At 48.0% G+C, this 14,219-nt stretch overlaps 1 protein-coding gene across 2 annotated transcripts in view; it reads left to right on the top strand.

Annotated features, from left to right (window-relative positions):
- The window catches only part of AMACR (alpha-methylacyl-CoA racemase), a 298,837-nt gene that overhangs the window by 82,657 nt on the left and 201,961 nt on the right, over window positions 1-14,219 (top strand). For both annotated transcript variants that reach the window (XM_069220588.1, XM_069220597.1), the window contains exon 3: window positions 9,641-9,784. In XM_069220588.1, coding sequence (XP_069076689.1) covers window positions 9,641-9,784 — 144 coding nt within the window. The remainder of the gene's footprint in view (window positions 1-9,640; window positions 9,785-14,219) is intronic.

Here is a 14,219-nt window from a genome sequence, read left to right as displayed (position 1 = left end):
TTCTTGCTCCAGCGGCGCAGGTCCTCCCATCTTTTCCAGCATTGGGTGCTCTGTCTATGGTAGACCCCCAGGGCCGTTACTCGCAAGGCGATGGCACGCCAAATACCCTTCTTCTGGTGGGCGCTGACCTAGAGGAATAGTGAAGTTAAAAAGGATGTTACTTTCCCATACAGTTCTTCTCACACATTGGCCACAAACCTTCCACCCTGTCCCCGAAAAATATACACTCACCATCCTCACATGCTGGCCTGCCCCCACCCCTGTCTCTTCCATCCATGACACTCCATACAGTCATGTCCCATCCACCATGCACACGGTTCACTCACCTGTTTGTCTGGAGGACCGTAGAGTAGCGTGTACTGGGGGAGGACCCCATCCACCAGTTTCTCCAACTTCTCCGCAGTGAAGGCAGGGGCCTTTTCCCCAGACACTGTCAACATTGTCGCTTCCAGACGCAGGTCACAGGAGCACGTACAGTGTAGGTCCTCTCCTGTTGAAGGTCAGGTATCAAGTGAGTGAACAGATAGAAAATGGCGGTCACTTCCGCGGCGGTGCGTACCGTCACCGCCGGCGTACATTGTCATTGGCTCCCTGAACCCATAGGGCCCAATGATAACCAATGCTGAATTGTGCAGCGGTCTTTGACCGCCTACCGCGATGCTGCACAACGCCAGCCCAGTTACCTCATTTCCCCTTGTCCCTCCTTACAGGTCAGGCAGCCGCCATTTCAGGGGGCCACATGGCAGGCCAAATAACTGCGTCACACCAATTTAGGCCAGGAATACGGGCAGACAAAGGCACAAAGAGATAATTTCACAATTGTGCAAAACAGCCTTGTGGAACCTATGTGGTGTATGACCATCTGCTCACCGTTCTCCTCCATAGGGCACGTCCGCTGGGGCAGGTGATCAGATGGCGGCATCCTCTGGTGTACAGACCCCTGGTGGACCTGTCGACAATGGAAGACAACCACATCATTATCACTTACAGACTTGATCGTTCAACAATCCAGGAAATGTGTGCCCAGTTGGAGCCAGACCTGATGTCAGCTATCTGCCATCCCACAGGAATCCCCCCTCTAGTGCAGGTCCTGTCAGTGCTCCATTTCCTGGTAAGTGGGTCTTTTCAAACAACAGTAGCTATGGCATCAGGGATGTCACAGCCAATGTTCTCTAACGTGTTGTCCAGAGTGTTATCTGCCCTGCTGAAACACATGCGCAGCTACATCGTTTTCCCTCAGTTGGAGGATCTGCCCACAGTGAAAGGTGACTTTTATGCCCTGGGACATAGCCCAAACATCATTGGTGCCATTGATGGTACACATGTGGCATTTGTCCCCCCCCCCGCAGGAATGAACAAGTGTACAGAAACCGTAAAAACTACCATTTAATGAATGTGCAGATGGTGTGTTTGGCAGACCAGTACATCTCCCATGTGAATGCCAAATATCCAGGCTCTGTGCATGACGCTTACATTTTGGGGAATAGCACCATCCCTTATGTGATGGGGCAACTCCAGAGGCACCGTGTGTGACTAATAGGTGAGCCCAATATCCCCACACAGTTTAAATAGGTGTCTGGGTATGGGAGATTCCCTAATGTTTGTAGGATGTCTGACAGTTGTCCCTCGATATTTGCATGTGACTCTGGTTACCCCAACCTGTCATGGCTACTGACCCCAGTGAAGAATCCCAGGACAAGGGCAGAGGAAGCTACAATGAGGCACATGGGTGAATTAGGAGGATAATAGAGCGCACCTTCGGCCTCCAGGCTAGTGTCAGGGGCCCGTTTGTGTGCCACTGTGTCCCTCATCGTGTTGGCCAGGTCTGCAGCACCCCTGCAACGGTGACCAGGGTGATGTTAATGGACTTCAAGTCCTCCCTGATCCCAAGGTAGTGTTCCTCCTGTAGCCGCTGGGTCTCCTGAAACTTGGCCAGTACCGTGCCCATGGTCCCCTGGGAATGGTGGTATGCTCCTATGATGCTGGAGAGTGCCTCGTGGAGAGTGGGTTCCCTGGGCCTGTGCTCCCCCTGTCGCACAGCAGTCCTCCCAGCTTCCCTGTGATCCTGTGCCTCTGTCCCCTGAACCGTGTGCCCACTGCCACTGACCCCAGGTCCCTGATTGTCTTGGGTTGGTGGGTTTGCCTGGGGTCCCTGTAGTGGTGGACACACTGCTGATTGACGTGTCCTGGGGACAGTGGCATGTGCCTGCTTGGTGGGTGCTGTGGTGGTGTTTCCTGATGGGGGAGGGTCTGTAGTGGCTTGTGACAGCAGCAGGGGAACCGACTGTCCAGAGGTCCCTGATGGGCCGGGCTGGTCATCTTGATCCAGACGTGCTGAGCTGCTGTCATCACTGTGGGCCTCTTCTGTGGGGGGACTGGATATGTCTGGCACCTCCCGTCCTGTGACGTTGGGTATGGGTCATGTTGGGGTGTAAATGCATAGTTTTAGTATCTGTGTGTCCCATCTTGTGCATTGGGTGAGTTACCCTCTACTCCTGTGCTTGCATTATTGTGTTTGCCTTTGTGTGATTGTTGTTTTGGGGTCTGGTTGGGTATCTGTACTGGACATGCTTTGGTGTTGGGGGTCCATGCGTAGGTGTTGCATTCAGGGCCTTGTTATTGGAATGGCTGGGTTGTGATAGTGGGGCATATGTGAGGTGTTGGAGTGATGGGGGTGAGGGTGGGGGTATGTGATGGCATGCAGGTGGGGTGGGGGGATATGGTAAATAAGATATGACTTACCAGAGCCCAGTCCTCCTGCTACTCCTGCGAGGCCCTCAGAATGCAGTATTGCCAAGACTTGCTCCTCCCATGCTGTTAGTTGTGGGGGAGGAGGTGGGAGGTCCACCGCCAGTCCTCTGTACAGCAATCTGGTGTCTGGATACCACGGAACGCACCTTCCCCCGTAGGTTGTTCCACCTCTTCCTGATGTCATCCCGTGTTCTTGGATGCTGTCCCACTGCGTTGACCCTGTTGAAGATTCTCCGCCATAGCTCCATCTTCCTAGCAATGGAGGTGTGCTGCACCTGTGATCCAAAAAGCTGTGGCTCTACCCGGATAATTTCCTCCACCATGACCCTGAGCTCCTCCTCAGAAAACCTGGGGTGTCTTTGAGGTGCCATGATGTGGTGTGGGTGATGTGTGAGGTAATATTTGTTGTGCTGTGTGATGTGCTGTGTTGGGGTGTCTTGTTTGAGGTGCGTGGATGTTGTATGAGTGATGGTGTTGTGTGCCTGTGGATGCTGGTGTTGTGTTTGCTATTCTCTCTCCCTCAGATTTTAGCAAAAATTGTCGTTGTAAGGGTTTGTGGGTAATGTGGGTGTGTGTTTTATAGTGTTGTGAGGGTGAGGGTGTGGTGTGTGTATGTGTATCAGGTGTGTGTATTTAGAATTGTCCAATGTGGTTGTGTTTTGTAAATGTGTGTGTATTTTGAGCGCGGCGGTGTGTACCGCCAATGGATTACTGCGGTTGAATGACCGCCGCGTTGATTCGTGGGCCGTGATAGTGTGGGCGTATTCTTGTTGGCGTGACGGTGTAGGTTTTGCTATCGCCACTTTATCACTGACCTTTGGTGTTGCGGACTTGTGTGGGTGTCTGTATTGTGGCGGATTCCGAGATGTGGGTCGTAATACCTGTGGCGGATTTCCGCCGCCGCCACGGTATGTTGGCGGCCTTCAGCACGGCGGTAAGCAGGATTTACCGCCAGGGTTGTAATGAGGGCCTAAGTTCAATTTTGGGAAACCCAGGCTTTGCTGGAAAAGCAGGGAGGATTGGAGGTTTCCCTCAGACAGATGTGTTGTTTGCTGCTTTTCTAAGAGATGGGTGGGATAGCATGTGCAGGAAAGTACCCTCTTTCTTGGTATGGTAACCCCCTTTTCTGCCTAATGTCCGTGTGTTGACTTTTGTTCACTGGGATCGTGCTAAACAGGACCTCAGTGATTATGCTCTCTCCCAAAACTCTGTATTTCATCCCACATTTGTCACACGGGTGCCCCTACATAAGTCCCTAGTTTATGGTACCCAGGCACCCAGGGCATTGGGGTACCAAGGAATCTATGGGCTGCAGCATATGTTATGCCACCCATGGGGAGCCCATACAAAGTGTTTTGCAGGCCTGCCATTGCAGCCTGCGTGAAAAGGTGCATGCACCCTTTCACTGCCAGATCACTGCATCCAGGTCACTATAAGTCACCCCTATGGCTGGCCCTCCGAGCCCAGTGGGCAGGGTTCAAGTACCTGTGTGTGACGGCACCCCTGCACTAACAGAGGTGCACCCATGAACTCCAGTTCCATTTTCCTGGACTTTGCGAGTGCGGGGACTCCATTTTATGCGTGTACTGGACATAGGTAACTCCGAACATAGTCATGTTTGGTATCAAACATGTTGGAATCATACCCCAGTACTTTTGCAAGTATTGGTTGTGTGATCTTGTGCACTCTGGGGGCTCCTTAGAGGGCCCCCAGCATTGCTCCTACAGCCTTCTGAAGTTTTCTAGGCAGCCCAAGCTGCTGCCACCTCACAGACAGGTTTCTGCCCTCCTGTTGCTTGAGCAGCTGAAGCCCAGGAAGGTAGAACAAAAGGTTTCCTTTGGGAGAGGGGTGTTACACCCTCTCCCTTTGGAAATAGGTGTTACATGGCTTGGGAGGGGTAGCCTCCCCAAGCCACTGGTATGCTTTGAAGGGCACATTTGGTGCCCTCCGTGCATAAACAAGTCTACATCTGTTCAGGGACCTCCAGTCCCTGCTCTGGCGTGAAACTGGGCAATGGGAAGGGGAGTGACCACTCCCCTGTCCATCACAACCCCAGGGGTGCGGTGCTGCCCAGAGCTCCTCGAGTGGGTCCCTGGGTTTTGTCATCTTGAATCCAAGGTCGGCAAAGAACTCTGGGAGCATCTGAGTGGCCAGGTCAGGCAGGTGACGTAAGAGCCCCCTCCTGATAGATGGTCACCCAGCAAGGTGATCAATCCCCCTTTCAGGGCTATTTAGGGTCTCTCTTTGGGTGGTTCCTCAGATTTGGCTTGCAAGATTTCAGCAGGATTCCTCTTCAACCTCCACTTCTGACCGAAGAAACTGCATCTATATTCTCCAGGACCCGACAATCTGCAACAAAGACGAAGATTTTGCCTGCAACATTGTTTCCACAGCTCCTTCCAGCTTCTGCAACATTTCCCAGGTTGTGCATCCTGTAAGGACAGCCCGTCTTCAGTCTGCACAGGAAAGAAGAAGGAATCTCCCTTGGAGTGAAGGTGTCACTCCCCTGCATCTGCAGGCATCAACAGCAATGACAACCTGCTGCATGGATCCTGCATCACGGGTGGTGGTCGGAAGTGGTCCCATCGGTCCTGTCTACCAGCTGTCCCACTTGAGTGTAGGTAAGCCCTTGCCTTCCCACGCAGGACAGTACCCCCATGCACAGCGTCTTTTGCAGCTGCGAAAGCTTGTTGGCACTTCTTCCAAGGGGTCTTCAGGCATTGTGTAGCTCCAGCCCCCAGCACTCCTTCCCGTGAGGCACAGCTCCCCGAGTGGCTCCCCTGTGGCATGGGACTCCTTTTCGTAGTGCTGCACGGGCTACATTTGCAACTTCTGTGTCCCCATCCTGTGAGACTTCTGTGAGTGCTACATGTGCTTCTGTAGGCTCTCTGTGATGCTGAGGGCCTCCTCTGACCTTTATTTTTGTAATACTTAGGGGGTTATTACAACTGTGGAGGAGGTGTTAATCCGTCCCAAAAGTGACGGTAAAGTGACGGATATACCACCAGCCGTATTACGAGTCCATTATATCCTATGGAACTCGTAATACGGCTGGTGGTATATCCGTCACATTTGGGATGGATTAACACCTCCTCCAAAGTTGTAATAACCCCCTTAGTGTTTTCTTTCATGTGTGTAAGTGCTGTGTGACTACAGTGGTATTGCATGTCTCCTAGATAAGCCTTGGCTGCTCATCCACAGCTACCTCTAGAGAGCCTGGTTTCTTGACACTGCCTACACTACACTAATAGGGGATACCTGGAACCGGTATAAGGTGTAAGTACCTTAGGTACCCACCACACTCCAGGCCAGCTTCCTACAGCATGGGAGGAAGGAAGAGCTAGGCTCTTCTAATACACGTAAATAGGAGCTCTTTGATTTTAAAACGAGATCACTGTTTAAAGGGGCCTGGACACAGGGGCCTGGAGGGAGACTGGGTCTGATAAGAGAATCCTAAAGAGTAGAACTGGGGCTGTTGGTAAACCTTTGAAGCACATATCACTGAGACTGTCATCCAGGTGTGAACTTATAGTAAATCCCTTGTTCTGTGATTGGGGCTATTAAAATTGGAGACTGTCCTGCTGTAACAGATTGCTCTCTGGAGGAGGAGCATAACAAAGGAGTGGGTACATCAAATAGAGCAACAGCCAGAACACAAACTTGAAACTTAAACTACAGACACACTAAATCACACATGTGGCTGAAAATGTATTATAAAAAGGGGAACTTGAGGCTTTCACATCGTCAAACTGAAGCAGTATATCTGGTGGAGAAGCTCAGCATGAGTCCTGCCTGCTGGGACCAGTACTGGGGATTGCATGCCTGCCAGTCTCCCACGCTGGATTAAGGGACATCAACCAGGAAGATTAAGAACACGCCTGGAGGATCAGCTCCTGTCTGACTCAAGACCAGTTAGCCTGGTGAAGTGAAGGAGATTGCTTGGAGGGAGCGAGGTCCAGTGGAAATCTTGTTGCATGGATACCGGGAGTGGAGTGCAAGAATGTTGCACGATCGGTCTGCTGCCCCATGTGCCAAATTCCTTAAACCCCTTGACCAGGTGGGTTACTGCCCGTGGTTCTTCTCCCTGAGAGACGGAGGGCCACTGCCCAGTCAGCACCATGACTTGAGGGGGGCGGTCACCTTGTTGGCACTGCCCGTAACTCGATATATGCCTGTTAAGTGTTGTGGTAAACTGAAAGGGCCATCTCCTTGTATGTGCTGCATGGACCCTAGATGCGTGTGTGTCAGGTGGAAGGGCCTGTGCAGGCGGCAGAAGGCTGTCACTGTGACCCCACGTGCAGTAGACACCACAGGTCGTGACCCATGGAGACTGAGAGCAGTGTCTTCAACTCCCCCATCTGGGAGCATCGAAAAATGCCCCTGAATACCAAGAGAGACATAATGCACTTGAGGAACTCAGCGGATGGCAGCCACCATGACTTAAGCTTCACGCCACCTGGACACCAACAAGTAGTTGAGGCACCCAGGGACTCTGAACCACCACTCCGCAAGAGAGGGTAAGGCAAGTGAGCCATCAGGCCTAGGAGAACTTGTTCTGAATCCAGTCTAGATCTCAGAGTCCAGTACAGAAACACAGAGATCTTGTCAAAGAGCCCCCATAAAACTTCTGAGACAGAAACGCATTAGCGGTGCCTAGCTTTGATTTTGCCACATGTGAATGGGGAATAACCATCAGCCATAAACGAGGAAGTGGGTCCAGGAAGTTGGGACTAGGAAGCTTGTTAGTTTGCCTCAGGAAGAATGTGCATATTGTTTGCAGTGTGGTGTATTGTACTTGATGTGTGTAGATAAATACTCCTTCTTACATAAAAGTATGTGTTTGACTAGATAGTCATTGATTGTGGTTGGTGAATGTATTTAGAGTTGAGTCTCTGCTCACCTTAAGCATACCTCCTTGCATGGAAGCCTTGGACGGCTCGAACAACACTACCACTGATAGTCAAATGATAAAGGTGTACTTGGCCCAGTTGCTCTGAGCCTGTAGTAGGCCGGGACATGGCACTTCTAGAGTAAAAGACCTCAACCACCACGGTTGGTGCCCAGTAATTCTTGCTTGCTTCCTGGCCCTCTCAACCCTCTGAACGTGGTTCTGATATAGCAAAATCACCATTCGTGGTAAAAAGTTATGGCAAATGCAGGGAATCCGCAGAATGCAAGGAGCTGTTGTCCGTGGTGCTTTTGTTTATGTGTACTGTTTTTTAGCGTGAAATGTATTTTCATGCTAAAAGAGTGCAAAATAACAGATGTGCATTTTGCATAATTGTGTGGAATTTTGCTGAATTCGCCGAAATTTCAAGTACTTACCTTAAAGCAAATTAGGCGAATTTTGCACACTCCAAACTAGAAATGCTTGCGGGAAACGCCCATCCAGTGATGCCCATTTTATGTTTAAAATTTGTTATGGTTCTTTGGGAATATTGTTTTCAGGTTACAGATCAGAATGGCCATTGCTGCTGCTGTGAAATTTGCTGTGTGCTACATTTAGCACCTAAGAAATCAATGATCAGAAATAAATTCCATGTCCTTTCCTGTACTTATGTATAGGAATTTCCATAGCAAAACATCTGCAGCAAAGCAACAGATCAGAGAAGCGTTCTAAATGAAGTAGGCAGGGGAATTGTTAGGGATTGTGTACAGGAAAGGTGGGGGGGGGGGAGCAGAGTGTTGCTTGTGCTCAACAGGAGCTCATCATAGTGGCAATGTAAGAGGGACAGGGGGCTTGGTGATGGAGGAGTAAGTAGGCGTGTTTTTTTGACTCCACTGTTGCGTCTTTTTGTGCCTCAGTTGCCTCTTTCTGAAATGGACGAGGAAGGGCATCTCGTAGATTGCGGTTGGTTAGGAATTCCACATATCCGGGGCATAACAGGAAAGGGTTATTTTTTCATTTGCTTTCCTGTACCTTCTTATCTCTAGTCCAGGGCTTCTACTATTGTGAGCTTTGTTAATCCCTCCGTAGGTTTCATCTTCAATGGCAGGTAGTTTGAGGTGCCGTTGTTGGCAGCAGGTCCTGACGCTGAAAGAAGTGGCCCAGCAGCCAATAGATGTCCGAGTGCTAGGGTAAGAGGACTGTTAATGAGTCGTGCCGCTGTAAGGCGAATGCTTTTCATGGGTGCCTGATGTATTTCTGCGATACCACGAAACAGGGCGTTTCCTCCATCGATCTCGGATAGATTCGAAGCTTTATTGAAACCTGGACAACTCGTTTGGTAGTTTTCAAAGTAAGGCACTTTAATGACTGATGTTGCAGTCATTTGGGCTATTAATGTTATGCACCTTTACAAAGAAACCCTGCCTTCACCGAAATCATTTGAGTCAGGAAGTACATTTTCTGACTCGGTTATAGGTAGTCCGAGATATCTTTTTTAATGTGACTGAAATCTGTGCGGAGTAAAAAAAAAAGGCATTATTTTACGAAGAGACACTGTTTGTTCGGAGCACGAGATACTGACAAATTAGAAAACACCTTGAATTTCAGTTAAAAAATAACTCAAATATCTAAGGACGGATTTTATTTTTTTTGTCGAATCATCTGTGTGCCTATCCGTCGAGACGCACAAGTCACATGTTTTTATTCTATGGGTGAACCTAAAATTCTGGTCCTGGTAAGTGCTGCCTGCCAGAGGCGTGTGAATTTGTCAGTCATGGGCCTTTAGATTGCAGGGTACCTATCCGTGAGTCATTATTTCTTATATGCCAGATTAGGCAACAGATGCTTTATTAATCTAGTGTAACAACTGGAAAGAACTTTCTTGCTGCTCACTGATAGGAGGCCCCTTAGACCTGGAGCCGTTTGGCATGTTTGTATACGTTCCAGGAATTTACTGTTGTGTGTAGTACGGTCTAAATCTTTTGTTGTGTTTATTTGAAGGTGTTATGGAAAAGCTGGGACTTGGACCAGAAATACTGCTGCGAGACAATCCCAAACTCATTTATGCCCGATTAACTGGATACGGCCAGTCAGGACGATATGCCACTGTTGCAGGACATGACATCAACTACGTCGCCATCTCAGGTAAAGTTAATGATTATATTAATTTGCTTATTATTTGCTTACCTTTTGCCAGATGAAGGGCCTGTTTTAGAGGAGGACACTGATGTGCCAATAGTGCAGCAGCGTGGGGCTGAAAGGTTTCCCATTGGAAGAATTGAATTCTGGGTTGCCCAAACATGGAGCAGCCAGAGTTGCCTGTTTTTACTGGTCTTCCGGGATGTAGAGTCAATACGAAAAAGTTTTTGCCTAGCAATTTCTTTCAGTTGTTTATGGACAATGTCTTTTAGGAAGAGATTGTTGAGCAGACTAATTTGTCTGCTGAGCAGTATTTAAGGGACAACAGTGCCAGACTTAGGCCACAGTCTAGAGCTACCCAGTGGATTCCCACAAATCTGGAAGAGTTGAGAAAGTTCTTGGGTTTAACTGTTTTTGATGGGGTTGATAAGGAAGCCGCCACTTTCATCTTATTGGTCTACTAGTCCCTTGATGGCAACGGATATATTACCTGCAACCATGACTCATAATCAGTATTTGCTGCTTCTTCGGATGCTGCATTTTGTTGACAATGCTTTAGCCTTGCCACAAGATCACTCTGATTCTGACCATCTTTTTAAGATAAGGCCTGTCATTGATCACTTTTTAGATCGGTCTTCAGAGGTCCATGTTCCAGGAAAAGAAATATCTGTGGACAAGTCTTTGGTCCTGTTCAAGGGCTGTTTGGTTTTTAGACAGAACATTCCTAGCAAGAGGGCACAGTATGGAATTAAGATGTATATGCTGTCTGAAAGTAGTACAGGATATGCTTATCATTTCCGGGTCTACAATGGTAGGGATTCCATTATAGCACCCCACTTTTGGAGTTAGTGAAAAAATTGTGTGGGAACTTGGTAGATGACTGTTTAACAAAGATCACCATGTGTTCCTAGATAACTTCTACACTGGAGTGCAATTGTTCAGGGAATTGATCAGAGTGGACACTGTTGCTTGTGGCACAATCCGGAAAGGCTATCCAAGGGAGCTTGTGTGTAAAAAACTTGAGAGGGGACAGTGCAGTGCCTTGCATAATGATGAGCTGCTAGCTGTGAAATTTGCAGACAGGAGGGATGTCTACATGCTAACTACCACCCATGATGGGAGTACTTCTCCTGTGACTGTTTGGGGTCATGTTGCCGAAGTGCGCAAACGTGTGTGCATTTTGGACTACAATCAGCACATGGGTGGTGCCGATAGAGTAGATCAGATGTTGGAACCTTACACTGCTGTTTGTAAGTTTTACATTTGGTAAAAAAAAGTTGCCTATACATTTGTTCCATTTAGCAACTTGTAATGCTTTTATTGTGTTCAAGGATTGTTCCCCTGAGTCAAGGATAACATTTGGTAAATTTCAGGAGTCAGTGATAGATAGTCTTGTTGTGGTGGAACAGGCAAGGGTTCCTAGAGAAGCAGCAGTGGAGGATGTGGCTAGATTAAAAGATCACCACTTTCCTGATCACATTCCTTCTACTCCCCAAAAAAGACTTTCCCCAAAGAAATGTAGAGTCTGTGCCCGAAGAGGCATCCAGAGGGAGACTCGTATGTACTGCCCGGTTGTCCTTATAAGCCTGGGCTGTGTGTGGCCGACTGTTTCAGAAGTTCCCACACCCAAAAGAATTATTGGGAACTACTGTGAGGGTAAACCGTCTGTTCTATATTGTTTTATATTTTTTGTTCAGCTTCACCGTTGGCATTACTGTCATGTATTTAGTTGGAGCTTTTCTGTTTGTAGTTTTGAGCTTACTTATAATTAGTTACTGTTTTCTTTTCTGTTTAAAAAAAAAAGTGATGGCAGTGTGCGTGGAGTGGCACTTGGCTGGTGGTATAATTAGTGACACGGCTAGCCAAATGCCAGTCCACAGACTCCGTCAGCTGGTATGATTGCTGTGTCAGGCATGTGGGCATATGAAAGAGATGTGCCCTTGAATGGCGCTGTCTGTTAATGAGAGTGTTGTAATGTGCTGGGACCGTGGCTGACAGCATGAACGATCTTGTGCATGTCATGTATGAAAGGTGTGTGAATGGATTGTAAAGCGGTTGGTGCCTTGACATGGCTTTATAGCTCGCCAGCTGTGAGTTATTGGTTCAGTTTTTTGGCCTTTCAGTCATTAACAGTGCATTTACTTTTTGTGAAATCTCTTGTTAATAAAATTTGATCTACTGAACCATCACTCACCCTCGTGCCAAATCCAATTAGCATGTTTGATAAAATTAAAAATTTAAAAACCAGCTCCGCTGTAATCGCTCATCGAAACACACCTGTGACATGCTAGGTGTCTCAGGTGGGACCCCAATGATGAAGCATGTCACCAACTAGGTTGGTGGGTGAGGGTCTTTTTAGCATAACCCAAGAGCATTTCTTTTCACAGTTTGAATGTTTGAAACATCACAGAAGGACATGGACACATCGAAATGATCTATTACAGAAATACCTGTTTTTGCAGGATTGGGGGACACCTGCGTTTTTGGTCTCGTGTGTGGGGGTCATCTAGGGAAACCTACCAAACCCAGACATTTTTGAAAACTAGACACCCGTTGGAGTCATGGGAGGTGTGGCTTGCGTGGATCCCCAACATTTTCTTACCCAGACCAAAAAACACAGGTGCCCCTACCCCCTGCAAATACAGGTAGTTTTGTAATAGATCATTTTAATGTGTCTACGTTTTGTTTTGGGGCATTTCCTGTCGAGGGCACAAGGCCTACCCACACAAGTGAGGTACCATTTTTATTGGGAGACTTCGGGCAATGCTAGGTAGAAGGAAGTTTGTGACTCCCCTCAGATTCCAGAACTTTCCATCACCGAAATGTGAAGAACATTTTTTTTGGGGGCCAAATTCTGAGGTTTGCAAAGGATTTTGGATAATAGAACCTAGTGAGAGCCCCAAACGTCACTGTATTCTGGATTCCCCTACGTGTTTAGTTTTGAAAAATGTCTGGGTTTGGTAGGTTTCCCAAAGTGCCGGTTGAGCTAGAGGCCAAAATTCCCAGCTTGGCACTTTGCACAAAAACATGTCCGTTTTCTTTGGGAAAATGTGGTGTGTTCACGTTGTGTATTGGGGCATTTCCAGTTGAGGGCACTAGGCCTACCCATACAAGCGAGGTGCCATTTTTATATGGAGACCTGGGTAAACACTGGGTATAAGGAAGTTTGTGGCTCCCCTCAGATTCCAGAACTTTCCATCACCTAAATGTGATGAAAAAAAAAATTGGCCAAATGTTGGGATTTGCAAAGGTTTCTGGGTAATAGAACCTGGTGAGAGCCCCACAAGTCACCCCATTCTGGATTACCCTAGGTGTCTAGTTTTGAGAAATGTCTGGGTTTGGTAGATTTCCCTAAGTGCCGGTTGAGCTAGAGGCCAGAATCCACAGCTAGACACTTTGCAGAAAACATGTCCGTTTTCTTTGGTAAAATGTGATGCGTTAATGTTGTGTTTTGGGGAATTTCCGGTCGCGGGCACTAGGCCTACCACACAAGTGAGGTACCATTTTATCGGGAGACTTTGGGGGAAAGCTGGATGGATGGAACTTTGCAGCACCGAAATGTGAGGAAATAGTGTTTTATTTGCCACATTTTGAGATTTGCAAAGGATTCTGGGTAGGAGAACTCTGTGAGAGCCCTAAAAGTCACCCCATTCTGAATTCCCCTAGGTGTCTAGTTTAAAAAAAATTATAGGTTTGGTAGGTTTCCCTAGGTGCCGGCTGAGCTAGAGACCAAAATCCACAGCTAGGCACTTTGCAAATAAAATGTCTGTTTTCTTTGGGAAAATGTGATGTGTCCACGTTCTGTTTTGGGGCATTTCCTGTCATGGGCACTAGGCCTACCCACACAAGTGAGGTACCATTTTTATCGGGAGACTTGGGAGAATGCTGGGTCGAAGGAAGTTTGTGACTTCCCTCATATTTTAGAACTTTCCATCATCGAACTGTGAGGAAAAATTGTTTTTTTGCCAAATTTTGAGGTTTGCAAAGGATTCTGGGTAACAGAACCCGGGGAGAGCCCCACAAATCACCCCGTCCTGGATTCCCATAGGTGTCTAATTTTTTTAAAAAATGCACAGGTTTGCTAGGTTTCCCTAAGTGCCGGCTGAGCTGGAAGCCAAAATCCACAGCTAGACACTTTCCAAAAACACGTCAGATTTCGATGTAAAAATGTGATGTATCCATTGTAACGGGGATGTTGTGACGAGTGCATGCCCTGCACTTCTAGCATCACCCGTTACTTTAACAACCACCTGTGATGTAAGGGGGACACACCCCAGAAGCAGAGAGAGAGTGGAACCAGGAGAAGGAGCGGAGCAGGGAGAGAAGGCGTGGAGCGGAGAGAGAGCGGATCAAGGAGAAGGAGTGGAGCAGAGAGAGAAGGAGCGGAGTGGAGAGAGAGCGAAGCAAGGAGAAGGAGTGGAGCTGGGAGAGAAGGCGTGGA

Source organism: Pleurodeles waltl, chromosome 1_1 (genome assembly GCF_031143425.1).
Source record: "Pleurodeles waltl isolate 20211129_DDA chromosome 1_1, aPleWal1.hap1.20221129, whole genome shotgun sequence".
NCBI classification, from domain to species: Eukaryota; Metazoa; Chordata; class Amphibia; order Caudata; family Salamandridae; genus Pleurodeles; species Pleurodeles waltl.
This window is presented reverse-complemented; position numbering and strand designations above follow the sequence as displayed.